This window comes from Candoia aspera, chromosome 7 (assembly GCF_035149785.1).
Source record: "Candoia aspera isolate rCanAsp1 chromosome 7, rCanAsp1.hap2, whole genome shotgun sequence".
In the NCBI taxonomy this organism is placed as follows: Eukaryota; Metazoa; Chordata; class Lepidosauria; order Squamata; family Boidae; genus Candoia; species Candoia aspera.
In genome coordinates this window covers 1362560-1385990 of record NC_086159.1, presented here as the reverse complement: position 1 = coordinate 1385990, position 23431 = coordinate 1362560, and the positions used below count along the sequence as shown (strand labels likewise).

At 45.1% G+C, this 23431-nt stretch overlaps 1 protein-coding gene across 1 annotated transcript; it reads right to left on the bottom strand.

Moving 5' to 3' along the window:
• Window positions 1-1716: 1716 nt before the first annotated feature.
• On the bottom strand, window positions 1717-18470 carry LOC134501133 (acrosin-like). Its single transcript, XM_063308741.1, has 5 exons — window positions 18410-18470; window positions 18098-18299; window positions 17349-17623; window positions 2958-3103; window positions 1717-2739 (listed from the first exon to the last, which is right to left on the bottom strand). Exons 1-5 carry the CDS (start codon window positions 18468-18470, stop codon window positions 2137-2139), a joined length of 1287 nt encoding a protein of 428 aa, XP_063164811.1. The 3' UTR covers window positions 1717-2136.
• Between the last annotated feature and the right edge of the window lie 4961 nt (window positions 18471-23431).

Here is a 23431-nt window from a genome sequence, read left to right as displayed (position 1 = left end):
CAGATCTCCTCTTGCTACCCATCACCTTCAGTTGCAGCCTGGGGACACCCAAGCTCTGCTCTTCTCCAGGTTTGGCTTTTTACTGCATACCTCTCTCTTTGATCAACTCAGCAGATCGAAAAATAGGAACTACTGTTGTCCTATTTCACTCCCTTCCTCATTTCTTATCCCCCTTCCCTTTGAGACAGGGTTCTGCATGAGAACATACTCAGTTCATAATGTGGACTTCTCCTCATCCATCTTTGAATAAGTCCAAGCTTCCTCTCCTCTCCTCTCCTCTCCTGATCCATTCCCTCCCCTCCTCTCCCCTCTCCCCATCCCTTCCCTTTTCCTTTCCTGATCCCTTTCCTCTTCCCTTCCCTTCTTCATCCATTTACTCCCTTTCCTTTCCTTTCCTTTCCTTTCCTTCTTTCCTTTCCTTTCCTTTCCTTCTTTCCTTTCCTTTCCTTTCCTTTCCTGGAATCTTGTTGTATCCTGTTCAGTAAGTCTCTTCCAATCTGGTGCTTCTACCTATTTTCGAGGACATACCCTATCATTCTCAGCTGGCACACTTAAATCTGGAGGACATCAGGTTGGAAAAGGTGGACTTCACACAAGGACCTGAAGTAACAGTATTTCATGCTCGTTTCTGCAGGAGCTTCGTTACTTCGGTCATCTGGACCAGACAGGTGGCTCTTTTCCTCCAAGAGAAAAAGAACCAGAACCACAGAGCTGGTTTTCTCACCCCCTCCACCCCCCACCCTGACCGTTTCCTGCAGGCTAAGGAAGCATAATTCATGTCCAAACATCAGAGAATCATATGTAGTCATACATGAGATCCACAAATGTCTAATTAAGTACCACATTTTCTCACAACAAATATGGCTGACACCTCACTGGAATGAAGTTTTGCACTGTCTACAACAGACTTTGAGTTTACTGTGAAGAAAATGGATTTCCATGATTCTCCTTAGCACATCTCCTTACCTTTTTATCATCATTGACCCCTTTATAGTCCCCAGGCCGCCAGTGAAACGAATGAGGCCAAGGCAGAGAGATTGTTCTCCCGGCATACGATCCGTCTGGTCAGATGTACATGTGCTGTACTGCTGAGCAGGGCAGAAAGGTGCATCTTTGTCCAAAGATGCTCACCGAGAAATCTGTTTCTGATCATCCTGAGCTGAACATCTGTCATAGGCTGTATCACACCTGTGCTTTCCCATTGCTGTATCCTTGGAAACTCGGAGCACCAACCTCTAAGGATGGGGCCAAATAACGGAGTTGGGGAAAGGGCCGGCGCCTGCTCCTATGTGTCCTGAGATGCATCTGGCCATTTGAGGTCAGCCTGAGGATGCGACTGAGAGTGGAAGTATTGCTTTGGCCAAAGGACCCAGAAGATGAGCATGGAGCTTGGGGCTGGACATGCATACATAGGAGCCAGGACATGTGCATTTATTTTCTAGAATATTGGGGGATTCCCAAATGCAATTCTGCTTTGAGAAGATGCATGAAGAATATGAGGTTTCTCTAGAACTTCCAAATTGCAGCTGCTTCTAAAGGAATCTATGGCAACTTTGGAGAATGTTTGGTTACTCTGCAGAAGTAAACAAGCAATCAACCAAGAGGCAACCAGGCAACTATTTATGATGGGGAATTTGGACAAGTGTGTTGGTGCTCCATAGTGAAAAGTGTTTCTTTGGATATATATGGATCCACTGAATATGTATGGCATGGCTCTGAAAAATCTATGGACTTGCAATATCATCTGCTATATAAACATCTGTGTCCAGCATCATCAAACTGGGGGACTTTGGAGTACGATTGGGCTTCTTGTAATACACAGAGGATCCAAATTTGCTTTTACCCCTGAAGTGATATGGGAAGTCCTTAGAGAGAGCAAGGTTTATCTGCAGTGATATATGGAGGGGTTAAAGTTGTGGGTTTGATTTTGTGGGATTGCACACTGGTTCTAAGATGAACACTACCTCTACAGAGACATCTAGCAGTTCAAGGAATGAGGATGGAGTTGCAGGGTGGATGAATGCAGACTGCATAAGGACACTTGGCTCTGTCTCTGGGGAAAGACACTTCATGGTGTTCCACCGCTGGAGACAGGCAGCATTATAATTTGCCCTTCTGAAAAGCTTGAGAGAGGTGTCACGTTCTGCTAGGTGAGCATCTAGGGGCATGCACTATGTCCATCTCTGGATGGTTCAGGGGGGTTGCTGAAGAGAGTTCTGTGGGCAGAAGCACTCTGTCTATCTCTGATGCAGTATCAGAGGCTACTGGAGGTGGTTCTGTGGGTAAAAGGACTGTATCAGTCTCTGGAGGGAAATTGAAGGATGGTGAAGGGCGTTCAGTAGGCAGAGGGACTGTGTTCACTTCCGGAGAGGTGCTGGGAATTGCTGGAAGGGCATGCATGGACAAAGGGACTGTATCCACCTCTGGAAACTCAGTCATAGGGAAGTAGGTCAGGTCTTCCTCCAAATATTTCTTGGAGAACTGTGAAATCTCAGTTTTGGAAGCTGGGAGTGTTACTGCATTTTTAGTCCAACCTCTGTGTGAGGGTTTCCTCTTTTGGAGAGGCGTCTCTTCCACTTTCACAATTTCACCACGGATCCATTCAAGGAAGGCCTGAGTAGAAGTGTAGATTCCTGGATTTCTTCCCTCACCACAGCCCTTGCCCCTGCTGGTGATCCCAACCACGTAGAATGGAGAGGTGGGGGATGTCTTGCACATTAAGGGTCCCCCGCTGTCCCCCTGTGGAGAGAAAGAAAAAGGAAGAAAGCATCCCACTTGGGGAAAACCAAGTCATCTTGCCTGAATGGCCTAGAGTCTTGTATTGATGTGCATCATCTAGAGGACCAGTTGTAGATTGACTCATAGGTTAAGTGAATGGAGAAACTAGGAGATTAGCAGAGTTGCTAAGTGGCCTAGTGAACCATCACCAGTCAGGGTAAGAACAAGGAGTTCCTTACCTGGCAAGTTTCAGTGCCTCCATCCTCATATCTAGCACACAGGGTATAAGGACTCATGGCCCCATTGTACCACCAGCTGCTATTGCATTTTTTGGTCTCCAGAATCTTCACTCTGGCTTCCTGCAAGATATCAAAGGTCTTCCTACCTATAAGCAAAAAGTACAGATCAGCCTGAATCCTGACAGCGCCTGAGAGATCCAAAGCAGCTCTCTGTAGTTTACATCCTTAAACAAACAAAATCAAATGAAGAGCAAATCCACAATAATGGCACAGGCACAAGTGTGACCATTCACTCCCTGAATGGGTCATAATATTTGGGCAGGAGCCTGCATTAGCAGAGAAGACAGACTGCTTACCTCAGAAACCATCAACTGTAGCACAAATGGCATTTGGTAAAGGCATAAAAAGTGGTAGTATTCAATAAATATAGAGGGATGAAATAAGATGAGCAACCTACAAGATCTCTGCTTTTCTTTTTTTACTTTCTAGTTGTTGGCCATATCAGTCACAAAATCATACCTCAGCTCCTCTTGCTAGGTGTGTGCAAGGGAGATAAACCATCTAGACAGGTATGGGAGGAAGGTGAAGGGTCCTTGCAGGCATGTCATTAAGCTATGCTTCCAAAATAGGTGTCAGTGTCAAGTTAGGTCCTGACCGATGTGATGTTGATAATGAGGTGGGATCAGGAGCAGATCAGAGAGGAAGGCTTAGCCCAGGATTCCTCCACCAGGGTTCCGTGGCACCCTTGGGTTCCATGAGAGGTCACTAGGGGTTCCCTGGGAGATCACGATTTATTTTAAAAATTATTTCAAATTCTGGCAACTTCACATTAAAGAAGTAAGTGTCATTCTTTGTTTTTAGCTTAAGAACACTATTAATGCATGGTTTTTAAAGGATAATTTTATTGTCGAGCGCCCAGTCCCCCTCTTTGGGGGGAGATGGGCAGTAATAGAAATTTGAATAATATATAAATAAATAAAAATATAGACAGTCCCGCCCATGAAAGGAATATAATAATATTGTAACTTCTGGCCTCTATTTGAGCCTGAATGTGCAGGGGTTCCCCCAGACCTGAAAAATATTTCAAGGATTCCTCAGGAGTTAAAAGGTTGAGAAAGGCTGGCTTAGAGAGTAAGGAGACTTCCTCCATCAACAGAAAGCAAAATATAGAGAAGCGTGTTTAAGAAAATTCTATGGAGATAAATGTCAGCCAGATAGTTCTGTATTAACCCGCAAGAGGCCAAGTGCCTAACGGTGAGAAGAAACATGCTGCTGGCACTGGAAAGCAATACTTCCAGACATCCTCCCCTCTCTTTTCCTTAATCCAGAGCCAAACAATTACAAAAGGATAAAAAATTACAAGCAGTTAGGCTAAGAGGAAGAAAGGGAATGAAGAAATGGAAGCCAAGAATGGATAAAGTTCCTCAGGTTGCTCCTGCCGCAATCAAAGGAAACCTGAGAGGGGAGGCCGGATCCGCATGCCTCTGGTCTGCAGCCAGTTCACCCAAAGCATTTTTCAGCTGCACAACATTCCCAGGTGAAGCTCTGAGCAGCCCAGAACCCACATATTGGTGCCCAGATAACCACAGAAGAACCCACCAATGCAATTGGCTATTTTAAACAGAGACATCAACAAATAACTGCCAACAGGGGAGTAAGGAACAAGCTGTCTTCTCTCTCTCAGGACCCTGCCAGATCTGGGGGCTGTGTCAGTCTGAGTTTGGTGCCGTCCCCTCAGTTCTCACAACACCGTAGGCCTTTGGAAGCTGAGTCGATTAACTATCGGCTCAGCTTCTACTTCAAAAAAGACATTACTGTGGCAAAACAGTTGAGTCCATAGGGTGGAGAGCTGGAAGTGTCAAGCCCCACCTCCCAGAAGCCCTGAAGCCATTTAGTGGCCTGCTAGAACCACTGAAATGGAGCAGAGCTTAACACAGCTGAGAAGCTGTACTCAGAAAAAGGATATTATCTTAGATAGCCTTACTGAGCACATCAGAGAAACACAGGTTATTGATCTTACACATTTAGCCCTCCCAGGCATAAACAATCACATGCTCAGACAGAGTAGGTTAAGAAGTAAAAAGAATATCTTACTGACTTTATTCTTGGTTTGGTTACATCCATGTTTGGTGGAAAAGATGAAATTCCTTGTATCTTCTGTTCTTTCTAAATTTGATTCACCCTAAACTGTCAGCCCTACAGCTGCTAAGAGCTGTGTGGAAGATAGGGGCAGAAGTCTTCATCAAAGCCTGAGCACATGGCACTGATGAAGAGAGCAGCATCCATGCTGCCTTTTCAATCGGTGGTGTCATGAGTAAGGATGGCGAGCAGGGGGCTCCCATCCAGACTGTCAAGCGCATGTGTAGCACTGATGAATTGTTCAGCCATTCAAAGAGACACAGATCGGGACCGCCTTAACCCTTGGGGGTTATATGTCTGGGTTTTTCCCACGCTTCTTCAGTTTGTTAGGATTCCTGTTAAGTACTAGCAATAAATATTAGAGACCAGTTCATTGTCTCAGTGTGTTTCCTGGTTGTTAGGACAGGTGGAAGAAGGAGAAAGAGAGACAGAGGGGAAATGGGAGTGGCAACAAACAGCTTCCTCAGAGTTGCATTGTGGGATGAATTCAATTTACATGCTAATGCACATGCTAATGAGGCATGCTGGATTTGCCAGGACCACCAACATGGAAGAGGTCCACCTGATGCTTTAGGGCAGTGTTCCTCAACTTCAGCCACTTTAAGATGGGTGGACTTCAACTCACAGAATTCCCCACCCATCTTAAAGTGACTGAGGTTGAGGAACACTGCTTTAGGGTAATAGTGGCTGGATCATTCCCACTGCCACCACCTATCTTCCAGGAGAAGCCTCACCAGAGATCCTCCCAATCCAGGTATACGCAAGATATGGAGCTCTCACAGCCCGTGCTCCCCTTCTGGCAATCAAATACATTTTTTCAAAAAGTAATAATTTCTATACTGCAGCCCCCTGGCTATGTTACTTAGTTGTGTGGGGGGCAAGAGAACTTCAGCTCTCCTTGGGAGACTGACCAATCTCACAAGGCATAAACAAAATCCATTTTGTTACCCACCCATCCTTTTATATTTTAAATATCCCCAATGCAAATGTTCAAAAGTGAAGCAGATAATTACAGGGTCCTTCAGATTTCAGGAAAACAGCAGCCAGGTTTAATATGAAAGAAAAGAAAGAAAAAATATTCAAAAAAATTGTATGCTCTGAGCAGAACACAAGATGCCACCAGTTTATGATAAAAACATCGCACAGTAAAGAGGCAGGATGTTTCCTGCTATTATTACTATTCTTGCAATAGTGTTACAAGAAGATCTGATGGGAAACTTCAGCACACCACAGTAAAAATAAACAAACAAACAAACAACACAGCCTTCCCAGCTAAACATTTCCACCTGTCATGTTCATTGTTTCAATGTTCTGAATACATCGTAACGTTTCGCATGTCACTTTCCTGATCCGTGTCTGTCATTTGCTGGGAGGAGAATTTCAGCTGTGCCAGGCTGTAATCTCCTTACTGTAACTCTGGAATGTATGTTTGGGTTATTGACTGTGTTCAAGGTTACTTTCTCAGGCCAATGTGGGTGACGGTTGCTGACACCTGGGAGGGGGTGGTTGCTAGGAGGGAGGAAGGGCGGGACCGGGTTTGAAGCGAGGGTTTTTAGTTTGTATTTGGCGCGCTTTTGCTCATTCTCAGCTTTCTTTGTATTTGCACACTATTCTTTCAATAAATCAGTTATCCTTAAGCACCTGCTTGTGAGACTGAGTCTGTTAGAATAGGCAACCATTACATAAAGCTGAGAATCTCAAAACCCTTATTCCGCTAGCCCCTATCCAGATTCGTCTGTGAAGGGGAGCGCTAGCGAGGAACGAACCGAGATTGCAAGAGATGGAGAGCGAGGCATCGAGCGAAGGGGAACTGAACTCCACGGTGGTTAGAGTGGAGAAGGTACCCTGCAGTGACGCTCCGGAGGTTCGGGCAGAACCCAACCCCAACTCGAAGGAGAAGGAGGGACGTCAAAAAGTACCAGAAACGACCAGTACTTCGGCTGGTGACTACCTTACTTGGGAGGAGGAATCGGAAACTGGGGCGGCTCAAGCCTCCTGGAAGCGGCGGTACCCGCTGTCACCTAAGGTGGTCAGAAAAGAAGCGCCCGAGGGGTCACCTACCCCTGATCATATAAAGGTGTTGGAGGCAAAATTAGACTCGGTCGAATTCATGCTGAAGAAAATGTCAATGGGCTGGGGGTCACCTGAAAAAGGAAGGGAAGGGTCCCACCGCAGGCATTCCACTTCACCGTCACCCCTACCATCCCCCAGAGGGAGAAGCAGGGTCCGGTGTCGAGGAGAGGAGAGGGGCCTGAGGGTGATGATTTCGAGGTCCCCTCCGGTGGAGAGGCACTCGCTAGGGGCCATGCAAAGGGCTGAGCGACCAGAAACTGCGAGACCCCCACCCTTCACGGTAAAGTTCAATGGGGACCCCACCAAATTGTCCTTCTTCATAACTAATGCTAACAGTTATATGGAGGATTGGGAACAGGGGTTCTGGTCAGAGCGGGGAAAAATAAACACCATTGCTACCGAGCTGAAGGGGAGGGTGGCCAATTGGTATGTACAGCTGTGCCAATCGGACGCTCTGGAGTTAGAAGACTTTGAGGAATTCCTATGGGCATTACGGCAACATTTTGAAGACCCGTTAGCTGAGGAAAAAGCGAAGCGGGCATTAAAGGGACTGTACCAAGGGTCACGATCCGTGGCGGATTATGCACTGGAATTTAAAGCACTGGCTGGGAAAGTGGAGGATTGGTCCCAATCCACGCTGGTGGAGATATTCAAGGATGGACTGGAAACTGAAGTTCTGAAGTGGGCTCTGGGGCGTGAGGACCCAAGAACCCTGTATGACTGGATTCAGCTGGCGAGCAGCGCTGAGCATGCCCTAGAGACATTTGCCCACCGAGAATCAATGAGATATGGGAGATTCAGTAAAGGGTCCCACACCTCGGCTCCTCCAGGGAAATCCAGCCAGCGGACCTGGGAGGAAGAGAAGGAGCGACGCTATGCGAGAGGGCAATGTCTGCAGTGTGGAAAAGAGGGGCACCGAGCAGCGGCGTGCCCGAAGGGAAAGACCGAAGACCGGCCGGGAAAGTCATCTGGAAAATCTCCTTCCCTACCAAGAAAGATGAAGGCGGCGCTGGCGGAGGTCGAACCTGAGGAAGTCCCTTTCTTTGGGGATGAGGAGGAGGCTGTTCTTAATCAACCGGCAGGAAATGCCAGCACCTGCTTTAAAGGGCACTGCTGGGCAGGTGGAAGAGGAAGGGCGCGACCACGCTTCGGTGAGTGGAAATTTCCCTACCATGACAGTGAAGGTGAAATTGGAGTCACAGACAAGAACTGTGGAAGTGTGGGCAATGGTTGATTCGAGGTGCTCATGGTGTTTAATGCACCCTGACGTGGTAGCTGCGTTAGAGTTACCCACGTTCCCTTTGAAACGGCCCATGATCTTCACTGAATTGGATGGATCTACAGCGGGGGGGGGGGGGAATGGTGACTCACTCCACAGGGATGGTGGCATTGCAAATGGGAAGCCACTGGGAGAAACTGCCTTTTGTGGTAGTGCCTGTGGGGGGTCTGTTTGTCATTTTGCGGATGCCTTGGTTTGTTCAGCAGAACCCACACATAAATTGGGTGCACAGGACTGTGACTTTTGCAGATGGATTCTACAAAGCCCCTGAGGGGGATGAATTGGACAACAGCGAAGTGGGGAGGGCGGCAGCAACAACTCTGCATCTCCTTACTGGTCCGCTAGACGGACTGCCGGAACAATACCAAGACTTTGCAGATGTGTTTGGCGAAAAGGAGGCGGATCAGCTACCGCCACACCGCAAAACGGACTGTGCCATAGACCTTATCCCTAATGCAAAGTTGCCTAAGCCAAAAATTTATGCTATGTCCCAAAAGGAACTGGCAACGCTAAGAGAGTTTGTCGATAAAAATCTAGCCAGGGGTTTTATCAAACTAGCCAGTTCCCCAGTGGGTGCTCCTGTTCTATTCAGACCAAAGAAAGATGGGACTTTGAGATTATGTACGGATTTCCGTGGATTGAATGCAGTCTCAATATTGAATAAATATCCCATCCTGTTAATCAAAGACATGTTATCACATCTGGTAAAGGGGAAAATATTCTCTAAGTTGGACCTGAGGGAGGCATATTTCCGCATTCGTATAAGGGAGGGGGATGAATGGAAAACTGCTTTCAATTGCCCTCTGGGCTCTTTCCAGTATAAAGTGTTACCTTTTGGGTTGGCGGGAGCGCCTGGGGTTTTTATGCAACTGATCAATGAGGTCTTGCATGACCATTTATTCAAAGGGGTCTTGGTGTATTTGGACGATGTGTTAATCTATACTGAAACAATTGAGGAACATATAGAACTGCTTAGACAAGTGCTCAGCAAGCTGAGAAAGGCTGAACTGTATGCTAAATTGTCCAAATGTGCGTTTCATAAATCTCAAATTGACTATTTGGGCTATAGAATTTCAGACAAGGGTATTGAAATGGATCCAGCTAAGATTGAAGCCATTCTAGCATGGGAACCACCACGCACGCGTCGGCAGCTCCAAAGTTTCCTCGGATTCGCGAACTATTATCAGCAGTTTATCCAGGGGTTCGCAGAGATAGCATTGCCCCTCACTGAGTTACTCAAAACTAAAGGGCAGGGGGACACACGGAGGGCAAAGAATCCGGGGGCATTGCTGAAATGGACGCCCGCATGCCAGGTGGCTTTTGACAAGCTTAAAAAGCTATTCACGGCAGAACCCATTCTACAGCATCCCGATCCTAGCAAACCATTTGTGGTGCAAGTGGATGCCTCTGATTTCTCCATTGGAGCGCTCCTGCTACAAGCAGATGAGTCGGGATGTTTGAAGCCTTGTGCTTATCTCTCCCGTAAATTATCTGAGACTGAAAGGCGGTGGCACATTTGGGAGAAAGAGGCTTTTGCTGTCAAGGCAGCTTTAGACACTTGGCGCCATTTGTTGGAGGGGGCTACCCACCCTTTCGAAGTTTGGACTGATCACAAGAACCTCGAAGCACTCAGTGCACCTCGTAAGCTCAACCCAAAGCAAATCAGATGGGCTCAATTCTTCAGCCATTTTGATTTTAAGTTGAAATTTATTCTGGGAAGGAAAAACTTTCTGGCTGATGCACTTTCCCGCAGACCCCAAGATTCGAGCACTGTGCCTGATGTGATAGGTACACTATGGACGGAGCCGCAATTGAGTCTGGCAGCTGTGACCCGCAGCCAGACTCGTGCACAGCAACCAGATGCTTCACTTTCACCCCGTCCGGGACGTTTGCCAGTTCCCTCTGACTCACAACAACAGTTTCTTTCTCAATTGAAATCTGACACTTGGTTGCAAGCAAATTTACACAATGTTACTTTTGACCGCGATTTTGCTTGGAAGAACGATCGTCTCTATGTGCCTGAGGCTTTGCGCAAAGACATTTTGCTCCGTTCCCATGATGACAAACTGGCTGGGCATTTTGGGTTTTGTTAAAACACTCCATTTGGTTAGACGCCAATTCTGGTGGCCAACACTAAGGAGGGATGTTAAAGACTAAGTTGCCTCCTGCCCTGTATGCGCTGGCTCTAAACGGAAGGTTGGTAAGCCCCAAGGGTTGCTCCAACCAGTGGCCAGTCCCTCTCAGCCCTGGGAGGAGATCTATATGGATTTTATCGTGGATTTACCTCCAAGCCAGAGGAAAACTGTGATTTGGGTTGTAAAGGACTTCTTCTCAAAACAAGCCCATTTCATTCCATGCGCTTCCATTCCCTCAGCACAACAGCTGGCCTGCCTGTTCTTTGTACACGTGTACAGACTCCATGGGAGCCCCTCCCGTTTGGTGACTGACAGAGGCACACAATTTACTTCCCAGTTTTGGCGGGCTTTTATGAAATTGGTGGGCACTAAACAAGCGCTGTCCACTGCGTCGCATCCTGAGACTGACGGATCTACAGAGGCGCTTAATGTTGAGGTTTTCCTACTAACAGATTAAGCTACTTTTATACCTAATCATTTGGCCAGGTGAAGGGGTTGCATCTGATTGTCTCCTCGCACGTGCTTCATGCAAAATAGCCTGGGGGGAGGACCTGCCCGGACTTGTTTTCTCACTTCTTCTTTTTCTCTCTGCTGGAAATGTAGCTCAGCAAGGCTTGCTCCAAAGGGGGCTAAGTCCTTTAAATGTTTTGCTTTTGTTTTTGCTTTCTGTAAATAAATTATTTTTATAGAAATGCTTGGTGTGTGACTTTTGTTGACCTCTCCTGGGCTAAAGGCTTTCCCAGCATCTGCCAACAGGTTATGTGCCCAGTAAAACAGCCCAGTAAAACCCAGAGAGAAAAGAGAGATCAGCTCCACACCTCGTGCACAATTTAAAGGCAGGTAGCAAAGACCTGTGAAGATTTTCTTTGGAGCCACCTGGAGATTTTCCAGCAACTGCCGGTCTACAGGACAAAGAAGCCAGCTGAGGTGACTTGCAAAAGAAGGAAGAAGCCATGGCTACCTCCCAGCCCTCAGCGATGCCTCTGGAGCACCTATCAGAGACCAACTATTTGAATTGGGCCCTGAAGATGGAGATGTATCTTCGCAGAGAGAATCTTTGGCTGCAAATTGGTGAGCAAACCCCCCAAAATCCCAGTGCTGAATGGCTGAGACAGGATGAGCGGGCTAGAGCCACCATTATCTTGGGAGTTGAGGACAATCAGCTAGTCCACGTGCGAGGCATGCAGTCTGCAAAGCAACTTTGGGACGCTTTGAGAGACTTATATGTAAAGGCAACAGCAGGGAGTAAAGTTACTCTGACGAAAAAGCTGTACAGAGCCTACCTTGCAGAAGGAGATAGCCTTCCTGAGCACCTGCATTATATTCAGCAGCTGTTTGTTGAGTTGCAGGAGAGAGGAATGGAATTTACACCTCTCACAAAATCCTATATCCTCCTGTCCTCACTAAATGAAACGTGGGACACGTTGATTTGTACCCTGGAGGCTATGCCTGAAGCAGACCTCACCCCATCGTATGTTACACAGCGCTTACTCGCTGAATGGGAGAAGAGAAAGGAAAGATCCCCCCCCCATCTCTTTTGGAAAGCTGCAAGACCAGAAAATGAGGGAAAAGAAGGGAAAGGAACCTGAGGCCACAGCGCTAGCAAGCCAGCGATGCTTCACTTGTGGTTCAGCTGGACATTTGCAAAGAGACTGTGCCATGAGACCCAAGGGTAGAAAGACAGAGCAGAAGAACACAAGGGCAACACAGAAGAAGGCTCTTCAGACAACCCAAATTGCACAGGTTGCTGAGAAGGGTAATTCTGATGTATGGGTGTTAGATTCTGGGGCCAGTTGTCATTTATGTAATTGTAAAAGCTCTTTTGTGTCACTGTCTAAAACTGAAAGACAAAGTGTATCTTTGGCTGATGGGTCTGTCACCAAAATTATGGGACAAGGTGACTTGTATTTATCCTGCTTAGGAGAAACTGTAAAAGGTGTGTTGTATGTGCCAAATTTACAATCAAACCTTTTATCTGTGGCACAATTGGCTGCAACAGGGTATATCATAACATTTAAGAAAAATGGTTGTGAGATACGTAAAAATGGGAAATTGTGTGCTACTGGTATGTTAAAAGACTCCTTGTACATTGTGCAAAATGCAAGGAAGCCAAGCTGCAAGGCTGCAGTTGGCAACACACCATATCATGACCAATGTGTACACCTGATGCACAGGAGATTTGGACATGCTAATTTCAAGTATATAGCACAAATGCCACAGCTGTGTGCTGACCTAAAGATAAAACCCTGTAATAAGTACTTAGACTGTGTAGTTTACAAAGAATGCAAAACACTGAAAGCTCCTGTGTGTAAGCACAGTGACAGAGTTACAACTAGACCTTTGGAAATTGTACACTCTGATATTATTGGTCCTTTTGCTCCAAGTCTTGGACAAGCAAGGTATGCAATGACCATCACTGATGATTTCTCAAGATACACATTTATCTACATCTTAAAACATAAAGATGAGGCATTTGAGAAATTTAAAAGTTTTGTGACATGGGCAAATGGAAAATTCCCTAGGCCTGTATCTGCACTCCAATGTGATAGAGGAGGAGAATACCTTTCTCACAAATTCAGAAGGTTCCTAGTGGAAAAGGGGATAGAACAATTTTTTTCTAACCCGTACACCCCTCAGCAAAATGGCGTTGCTGAAAGAAAGGGCAGAACCTTGCAAAACGCGATGGAATGCATGTTAAAAGATTCACGATTATGTTTTAAGTACTGGGGAGAAGCTTTATCGACTGCTTGTTATGTTCAGAACAGGTTGTATAACTCTATGATTCAGGACACTCCATTCCATTTGTTTTATGGTGTGAAACCAAAGGTAAGCCATCTTAGAGTGTTTGGTAGCACTGCTTGGGTTCACATTCCAAAACAGCAGAGAAGGAAAGGAGGCCCCACAACAAAGAAAGCCATCTTTGTTGGCTATGAACAAAGCCAGAGGAGCTACAGGTTCATAATGGGAGAGAAATTAATAATTAGCAAAAGCGCTTCTTTTGCTGAACAAAACTGGGGGAGATTAAATTCTAGCTCTCCAGTTGATCTGACCACCACAAGAGAACAGCAAGGACTTGCTGATGGTGATCTTTTGCCTGATGAGGACATTAAACCAGAAAAGCAAACTGAAGATCTGTCTGATGAGACAGATGCTTCTCAGGAAAGTGATAGGAGTCAAAATTTAAGCCCTGTATTACCTCGCAGATCTCAGAGGAGTAATAAAGGCGTTCCTCCATCACGTTTTCAGGCTGAAACAGTAAAGGCTTTTCACATATTCACAGAACCTGAGTCTTTAGAACAAGTGAATGCTTTACCACCTGAGATTGCACAAAATTGGCATTCTGCCATGCAACAGGAATTAGCATCCTTGAAAGAAAATAAAACATGGAAACTGGTAAATCTACCTCCCAATGAATGCTGTCTGGGTTGTAGGTGGGTTTTCAAACTGAAAAGGGATGCTGATGGCAAAATCCAAAAATGGAAAGCAAGGTTGGTTGCAAAAGGGTTCACTCAAAGGAAAGATTTAGACTTTGACAAGACTTTTGCACCAGTTACTAAAGGTGAATCAATTAGATTACTGTTAAAAGTTGCTGCACTCAAGGGAATGTCAGTTAACCACTATGACATTCAAACTGCATTTCTCTATGGTGATTTAGACCACAGATTATACATGCAGCAACCCCCTGGCTATGAAAAAGGGGAGAATCTAGTCTGTGAACTGCAGAAGACAATCTATGGGTTAAAACAAGCTGCTAGATCCTGGAACCAAAAAGTAGATGAAAAACTGCAGAATTTTGGTTTTGAAAAAGGAAAAGCAGATCCCTGTGTATATATGAAGAAGGACAAACAAGGCTGTATGTATCTGTGCATTTCTGTTGATGATTTGCTGCTGTTCACATCAACAGAAAAACAAAGGCTTGATTTTGAAGCCTGCATGAAAAGCCATTTCATATTAAAAAGCCTTGGAGTTGTGACCAATTACCTAGGTTTGGAAAAACACAGGAAGAAGGATGGTAGCTTTCTGTTAAACCAAAGGGGAGATAATGGTAAAGTAATGTGAATGGAAAGACATATAAAGTTGTCAGAGAAGATTGGTTATGCATCTTAATCTATAGTATAAAAAGGGGAGTGTTGAGGTTTTCCTACTAACAGATTAAGCTACTTTTATACCTAATCATTTGGCCAGGTGAAGGGGTTGCATTTGATTGTCTCCTCGCACGTGCTTCATGCAAAATAGCCTGGGGGGAGGACCTGCCCGGACTTGTTTTCTCACTTCTTCTTTTTCTCTCTGCTGGAAATGTAGCTCAGCAAGGCTTGCTCCAAAGGGGGCTAAGTCCTTTAAATGTTTTGCTTTTGTTTTTGCTTTCTGTAAATAAATTATTTTTATAGAAATGCTTGGTGTGTGACTTTTGTTGACCTCTCCTGGGCTAAAGGCTTTCCCAGCATCTGCCAACACTTAATTCAACACTGGAGCAATACCTGAGTGCTTTTGTTAACTATCAACAAGATAATTGGGTCGATCTCTTGCCCTTCGCTGAAGTCGCCTACAACAATGCAGTGCATCAGAGCACTGGTCAGGTGCCATTTCGCACTGTCTTTGGTCGAGATTTTGCGCCCATTCCTGAGCTGCCTCAACCAACCTCTCCTCCTTCATCCCCTGCAGACTGGGCAGCGCATCTGGGGGACTCCTGGCCTAAAATAAAACAAGCTCTTGCCGATGCCCAAGCTGCTTACAAACGCTTTGCTGACACCAAACGGGCACCTCAGCCACCTTTCAAAGTTGGAGATAAAGTTTACCTCTCCACAAAGTTTATTAAGTCTCTGCAACCTTCTAAGAAGTTGGCACCAAAGTTCGTGGGCCCCTTTTCCATTGTGGCCCAAATTAATCCTGTTACTTTTAAGTTGGATTTGCCTCATAATCTTAAACGTTTGCATCCCGTTTTTCATTGCAGCTTGCTCAAACCCTTCCACCACTCGGATCGCTGGCATCCACAACCCTCACCACCTGCTCCCATTATGATTGATGGTCAGCAACACTTCGAAGTCCAAGAGATTCTGGATTCTCGACGCCTTCATTCTACTTTGCAATACCTGGTCTGGTGGAAACATTTCCCTCATCCTGAGTGGGTTGCTGCCCGCGATGTTCACTCCCCTCTTTTAGTTGCCCGTTTTCATGCTGCCTATCCTACTAAGCCTGCTCCTTAATTTAGAGTTTTTAAGGGGGGCGGTATGTCATGTTCATTGTTTCAATGTTCTGAATACATCGTAACATTTCGCATGTCAATTTCCTGATCCGTGTTTGCTGAGTGGAGATTTCCAGCCGTGCCAGGCTGTAATCTCCTTACTGTAACTGTGGAATGTATGTTTGGGTTATTGACTGTGTTCAAGGTTACTTTCTCAGGCCAATGTGGGTGACGGTTGCTGACACCTGGGAGGGGGTGGTTGCTAAGCGGGAGCAAGGGCGGGACCGGGTTTGAAGCGAGGGTTTTTAGTTTGTATTTGGCGCACTTTTGCTCATTCTCAGCTTTCTTTGTATTTGCACACTATTCTTTCAATAAATCAGTTATCCTTAAGCACCTGCTTGTGAGACTGAGTCTGTTAGAATAGGCAACCATTACACCACCTTTCTTTTCCCAGGTAGCCACTTTCTGACAGATGTTCTCCTGGTTTCCATTTTTCTGTGGCTTCTGACTTCTTGCAAGTCCATTCTGCTGAGATAGGCAGCACCCTTGGTCCCTTACCCCACCCTGGTCTACAGCTTTTTTACAGGACTCCACATTTGTCTTCCTACCTCCAGCAAAGAGGGAGGGGCTCAGGTCATTGGGCATTCCCAGCATTACCATTTTGCATTACGTTCTCTGGAGCTGCACAGTGGATTCCCATGGTGGGAACTGGGGAGAATCGATCACAGTGGTAAGGACTCTCCCCAGGGGCATGAAACTTTTGCAGAGGTAAGCAGGGCAAGGAAGGAGGCTGGGTGTAAATGCTCTGAGTTAATGATAGCACCTGCCCAGGAGCAGTGAGCTATAACATCTCAGAAAATCCATGGGGATGTTCCAAAAACACGGGGACAGAGTTGTTCCAGAAAAGTGATGGGTAAGCTTGCACAGAGCCTATGATGTGGACCTGATCTTCTCTATGCGTACACTTGCACATTATTATGTATGTGGTATTTATATGAAATTCTTCTCAGGACTATTCTGTATGTATGTGATGGTGCAGTGTGATCTATGGATAATAAGTTGACTGGCTGTTAAGATACCGCAGGACCCTTGGCTGGTCTGATGTAAGTTATCAATCTGTAGGATCTGCACTAGGTTGAAACTCTACTGGATCACAGACCCTGTGGACTCAGAAGCCACAGCATGGCTTGCAGTTAGTGTTTGTGTGTGTGTGCTCATTTGCTTTCTACTCTTATGCTTTTATACTTTTGTTTAGACCAGTGCTGCAACTGCATGTGGCTTTTCCACTATCAGATCAAGACCAAACAGAATTACATTTATGGCAAAATGGATCACAGAAGCATCACCTGTCAGGTTAGAAGCAAGTCTGATGCTTCTGTAACCCATTTTGCCTTAAATGTGTTCAGTCTTGATCTGTTTAAAATAAGCTCTGCTTTGCAACACTGCAAAACTCAATGCAACTGAAATGCAACCTCAGCAGGAAAAGCTGTTATCTCCTCCATTTACACAATCAATGTCTCTGCATTTTCAGCCAAACCTGAGCAAAACTCTTCCCTAGTCTCCCAACACACTTACTCACTCACCCTTCAGGTTGGTGGTGTTCCAGCCACTGATGTAGCAGTCTGAGAATAAGGCTTCAGAGTCCATGGTGACATGTGGCAAGCAAGCTGGTTGAACATAGTTGTTGAAGATCACCGGGCTGTTGAGTTTTATCAATGCAAGGTCATTAGCCTCAGTCTGTGGATTGTAATCTTGGTAGGGGATGATACGGCACACAGAGCGTAATTGTACAGTGTCCAGCAAATTGGAAATGTCTGTTGCACCAATCACAATCCTCTGAGGTTGCAACGATCTGTAAGTGTGAAGCCAATTGGTGTTTCAAAGAGAGCTCTCCCAGGTTGGCGTCAGAGTTCCACTTCATCAAAACTCTGGAGGTCTACCTCCCAGCCTCCTGAACTCTGCCTAATAATGAGCTGAAGGCCATTGCATGTGTAAATTATTAGTATCAGACATGCAAATGACATGTGCATCTGGCCCCAGAATAATTGCTTCTAGGGCACATATTAGAAAGGACATCCTCAGGATAAACCCAATTGTGACAGTATGGCTGTCCTGGAGAGTTAGTTAAACATTGGCATAGATGAATCATGGAGTGTACAAATCTGGGGTAATTATGGGTGGTCTTCCAAATCCTGAATTCTCTGTCTAGGAAAATGAGCGTGTCCTTTGCGAATGGTCCCCCATGCCTGCCTCCAAGTGACAAATCAAAAGCAACCTCACACTCCTTTGTGCTGGCAGAGACCTTTGGAGCTGTGAGATGTTGTCTTCTTACCTCTTCCCTGACTTGAAGCAATGAGCAGCGGTGAGCACCCAGTGGGGGGCAAGGATGGATCCAGCACACAAGTGCTGAGGTCCCTTGGAAGAGGACACCTGGATGCTGACCAGCCACGGCCATGTCCCAGGCAAGGTGTCGATGCCACCCACAATCTGCATACTGTTGCCCTGGTCGGGTGCCAAAGGCCGCTTCCCACAGACTGAGAGGAAACAACAAGTTCGGACATAAGTTGTGGCTGGATGGAAACACTAAATCAAATCCTTGAAGAATGTGCCAAACAATTGGTGTGATTAATAGCATCTCATTTACCAGAGAATTTGGCTTGAGCCAGATACCCAAAGTTCTCCTTTGGAACTGCTAAATGTTCCATCCTTAGATTAACGTGGTTTTCCCCAGCAACAATTAATCTGCACCAACAATTAATCTGAAGGGGATGCAGAGCCATAACCATTACCCACTTTTCCCTGATAATGAGAAGTCCTAAGAAATGGGGGGAGGCAGCCTACAATCAGATGGGAGTAGATACTGAGCAGAGGCCCTGCTGAAGGATCCCCTAGGCATGCCTGCTAGTGAGTGCACCAGGGAGACCCCTTTTCCACCCACCAGCCCTGCTCACTCTTTGGATTGTAACCATGAGTTTCCACCAACTGCAACAAGGCCCCAGCCAGCCAAAGACACTCTCCTGGCAGACCCATCCTGAGTGATGGCCCCTGGCATCTGTTCCACATTGTTCAAGTCATCCTCAGTGCCCAGAACTACATCAGTGGGTTCTCCTTCAGTGTTGCTAGGAGACAGGGGCTGGCCTGGGGGAGTGGATGGGCCAGGACAAGTAGGTCCTCCCTTTCTCCTGAGTGGGACTGGCAACATGGCTTTAAGAGGCTGGCAATGGCACAGCCCAAGGTGCCTCCCTCTCTTATTCAGAGGATGAGGTTGGTGTGCTGGTGTAAAATCCTGAGCTTAGCCATGATCTTGTTACCTGGAATTTTAGGCCTCATTATTAGCTTTTTAATTAAGGTGATATTACATTTTAGCATGGCATCCACGCCTTCTTTTGAAGTTCAGGAAACCATGTTTTCCTTTTACCCCAAACCATTTCTTTCTTTTATGTGCAAAAACTTGCCTTTTCAGCAACTAAACAATAGAATTTCAAAGTGGATTTAAAAATGACAGGCTACAAGAATGATATGGAAAAAGAGGATACACTGGACATACAAAAGAAACTGGCTGATGTCTTAATAATTGAAAGGGATATACAAATAACAAACCAAGAGAGTGACTTGGATAATTTTTCTATATTGGATTTACAAAGGCTTGTTAAGGCTTTGAAGAATTTCATGAGAAGGGACAAAGGAAAATGAAAAGAAATCAAGTTCTAGGGCATTATTTGAAGGGACTAAATATTAAGATGGTTAGAAGTAAAAGGAAGGAATATGAGGTGGTTTATTTGATCAAGATTAAAATAGATATGTTGTTATCTCTGGTAACCCTTAATGGACTTGTGCTGATATCAGGACTGAAATGACAAGGCTTTAAGGATTTGTTTATAGACAAGAGATGGGATATGGGAAGAAGAGATCATTTCTTGTATTTTAAGAGGGGGTGATAGGTTACTTAAATTGTTTATACTTGTTGTGATGAAAGCGGAAGTCATTTCTTTATATATTTCTTTTCTTTCTCTTTACTATATTATTATTTTCTTTCTTTTCTATTTTTCTTTCTCTTTTTTCTATTTTCTGCACCTTCTATTTTTCTTTTTATTCTTTTCTCTTTAGTTTTTATTGTTGTAATTGTAATTTTTAATAAAATTACTTTAAAAAAAACAAGAAGAGCACATTACAAAATGAATTCACTGGTTCTGTGTCATGCTCTGAACCATTAGTAAATTTCAAAAACAGTGTACACATGTACAAAGAAATTGGAACTCTTGAAAGTATTTGTCCCCCTGCTTACTTTCTGAGGTCTGTGTAAATATCTGCTTTGCAGAGGAAACAGAAACTAGGCAGATGCTTGCTTAACAGCTGCCACCCAAAATAGTTGTTACTCTCAACTGCTACAGAGAAAAAGTTAATCAGTCTTTTTATACAATGCATCCAGGTCACTTGTACTCCACCCTAACAGAGATGTTGTCACATTTTTGTATGCACAGAGATGGAAAGATTCAACTCTATAGAGGAATGGTGAAGTTGACAGATTTTGCTGAAATGGATAAATTGACTTCTTTGATAAAGAGAAGACACTACAGTACCTACATTTATTGGTGACTGGGAGCCTCTTATGGAGTTTTTGCGTAAATTTTTTTAAAATGGACTTGTGATTTATGGTTTTGATGATTAGATAGGAGAGATTATAGAAAGAAAAGTAATATGATGTACTGTTAGAGAGGTTAAAATATATTGTATTTATAACTGCTGTGAAGAATATCGGAAGCCACTTCCTTATAATTTTTATTTCTTTTCTATTTTTCTTCAACCTTTTTCTTTTCCTGCACTTTTTGCTTTTTCTTTGATTTCTTTCTTTTCCCCTTCACTTTCTTACTTTCTTACTTTATATTAGTTGGCGTTAGTTTTATAAAAATTATTTTTTTAAAAAAGAAATGTCACTTTTGTCACATGAGAAAATGATTGGGTAAACAATATCAATAATAACAATAACAATATAATCATAGTTACTGAACTTTAGTGGTGGAAAAAACTCCTGAGAATGCATGCATAGCTGAGAAAACAAACAAATGGATCATCAAAGAAATCAACTTTTCAGATCTTACTCCAGGCACAAATGACCAGGCTCAAATTATTGTATTTGGGGTGTTTGTTGTTTATTCGTTCAGTCGCTTCCAACTCTTCGTGACTTCATGGACCAGCCCACGCCAGAGCTTCCTGTCGGTCGTCAACACCCCCAGCTCCCCCAGGGACGAGTCCGTCACCTCTAGAATATCATCCATCCACCTTGCCCTTGGTCGGCCCCTCTTCCTTTTGCCCTCCACTCTCCCTAGCATCAGCATCTTCTCCAGGGTGTCCTGTCTTCTCATTGTGTGGCCAAAGTATTTCAGTTCTGCCTTTAATATCATTCCCTCAAGTGAGCAGTCTGGCTTTATTTCTTGGAGGATAGACTGGTTTGATCTTGCAGTCCAAGGCACTGTCATGTTCGCCGTTTCAATGTCTTTGATACATCGTAACGTTTCGCATGTCATTAGCTGGATGCGTGTTATTCAAGAACGGCCTGAACACAGAGGTGCTGCGCTGGTCCTTGGGGAGGGACGACCCCTATACGCTGTACGAATGGATCCAGCTGGCGGGAAGGGCTGAGCATGCCCATGAGATCTTCGCCCACCTTTTCGTTCATTCTTTTCTACTCAGGCAAATCTCCCTTTTGATGAGCCCAGAAAGCGGGGAGGGTGATGGAGAAAAGGGGGGAAGCAGGAGAGATAGAGGGGAAAATCTCTGGGAGGGACACCTGACACCGGGTGAACACCAGGAACACCAGGTATATACCTGCTGTAAATACCTGCTGTAAATAACATCACCGTATATAGCAAAAACCACAAACGCCTCCACTGTTTTGTTTCTCTGTGCCAGTTGCCACCCTTGGAAAAGCACAACACACCTCCTGCTGAAAAAGAGCCCTGTCGCACTGTGACAGAAGGTATACCGAAATGTGTGACCAGCACAAAAGAATGAGCTTGAAGTGTTTGGGCCACCCAGAGAGCAGGAATGAGAATCGAACTGCAAACAAATATGCCGAGGAAGAGGGAACAGGCCAGTGGAAGGGGAAGCTGGACAAAGCGGGGGCTGGAGAAGATAGATGAGATCCTCAGAAGGGGAGAACCGAAAAGCTTAAAGAACAAAAAGCAGTATATGAAGTGGTGCATGGATGGGGCGGATGCAAGGATGATTTGCAAGGGCAGAAAGACACACACAGGGATGAGTAATTACATTGTTTTACATTGCATGGGGTTAGCTCATTATCCACTTTTGTTCTCCAGCGTTGTTTCATTGCTTTGCCTTGCTACTTCTCACCCCTTCTCCGTGTTCACCACAAAAGGGAATGCCTTATGTCACTGCACGACAGACTCACCTATTTCGTTCTTTAACCTCCTCAAACATTGCAAAATGGCCCAAATGTCTTTCTGAGTGGGCTCTGGGGGTCACAGAAAAGAGGCTGTCCAACTGCCTGCAGCCCCAAGGCTTCCTCTTTTGCACCCCCTCTTAAGAGTGAAATGTTATACAGGTCGTCCTTGTTTAGCAACTGCCTCATTTAGCAACCGTTCGCAGTTACGACAGGGATGAAAAAGTAACTTTGTGGCCAGTCTTTGCATTTATGACCTTTGCAGGTCTATAGAGCAGCGTTTCTCAATCTCAGCAACTTTAAGATGTAGGAGCTTCAACTCCCAGAATTCCCCTGCCAGCATGGGAAACAAGGACAACCTGTACTCACAGGCTTGGAGAAGGAGTTGCCTAGCAAGCCCCCTTTCTGGAGGTCTAGTTTGAGACCTGAAGCCAGAGGATTTAAATAAAAGAATCAGATTATAAATATGATTAGCCCTTTATACATGTAAAAGCCACAGTGTGTGCAGCAGCATAGGGCCTGTGCGTCCTCCTCCATTGTCTTTGAAAGGACAGTCACCTGAAGAGTGTTGTGTGGAACAGTGCTCAGAAGAAAAGCAGGAGAAAGTGGAGCCCCCAAACTGTTTGGGGGTGAGCAAGGACCCCTGAGGTACAAGAAGAAAAGGGACTGTACCACAGGATAAGGCACCCATCCCAAAGGGTCCCCCATGTCCCCTTTTCTTAAAAAAAATTTGAATAAAATTTATATTTAAAAAGCTTTCATGAACGTGATGGATTAAAGGGAAGCAAACTGTCCAGAACGTTGTAATCTACAGGATGGCAGAGTCATCACAGGGAGGAAGCCTGGAGATTCTGAAAAATTCAGGAGCTGCAAAACTTCTGTTTTATTTTGGAGGGGGTGTAAAGGGACTCGGGTAAACTCTGACCTTTCTGTGGTGGTTACAAAATATGATTTCTTTCTGGAGAACTTGCTAAGACCTCTAGAGATACAGCAGTCTCCCAAGAGGTTCCTGGGTTCAGAGGAATGTATGGGGAGCTTTCTCTGGGAAATTCTTTGTGGCCTTATCTTGGGAGCGATGGGCCCCAGCAAGGATCCACTTGCTTCCAAAGAGCAAGCCCCTCGAGATAGGCAGAAAACTGGACCTGAAAGGTATCTGAATGCTGACCATCCCGGATGAGCTGAGTGTCTACAACTCATATCTCCCTCAAGTTCTGCCAGATGCAAGAAGAGAAATAAGGACTTCCAAGCTGCAGGTCAGATTTGTTT

What these genes read in the sequence shown, in the direction of transcription:
- LOC134501133 (XM_063308741.1), bottom strand. Translation starts at nt 18,470, where the DNA reads ATGGAACATTTAGCAGTTCCAAAGGAGAACTTTGGGTATCTGGCTCAA. An exon ending in GGCTCAAGCCAAATTCTCTG is followed by an intron (nt 18,300 to 18,409) that starts GTAAATGAGATG and finishes GTTTCCTCTCAG; the next exon opens with TCTGTGGGAAGCGGCCTTTG. An exon ending in TGCTTCAAGTCAGGGAAGAG is followed by an intron (nt 17,624 to 18,097) that starts GTAAGAAGACAA and finishes TTGGCTTCACAC; the next exon opens with TTACAGATCGTTGCAACCTC.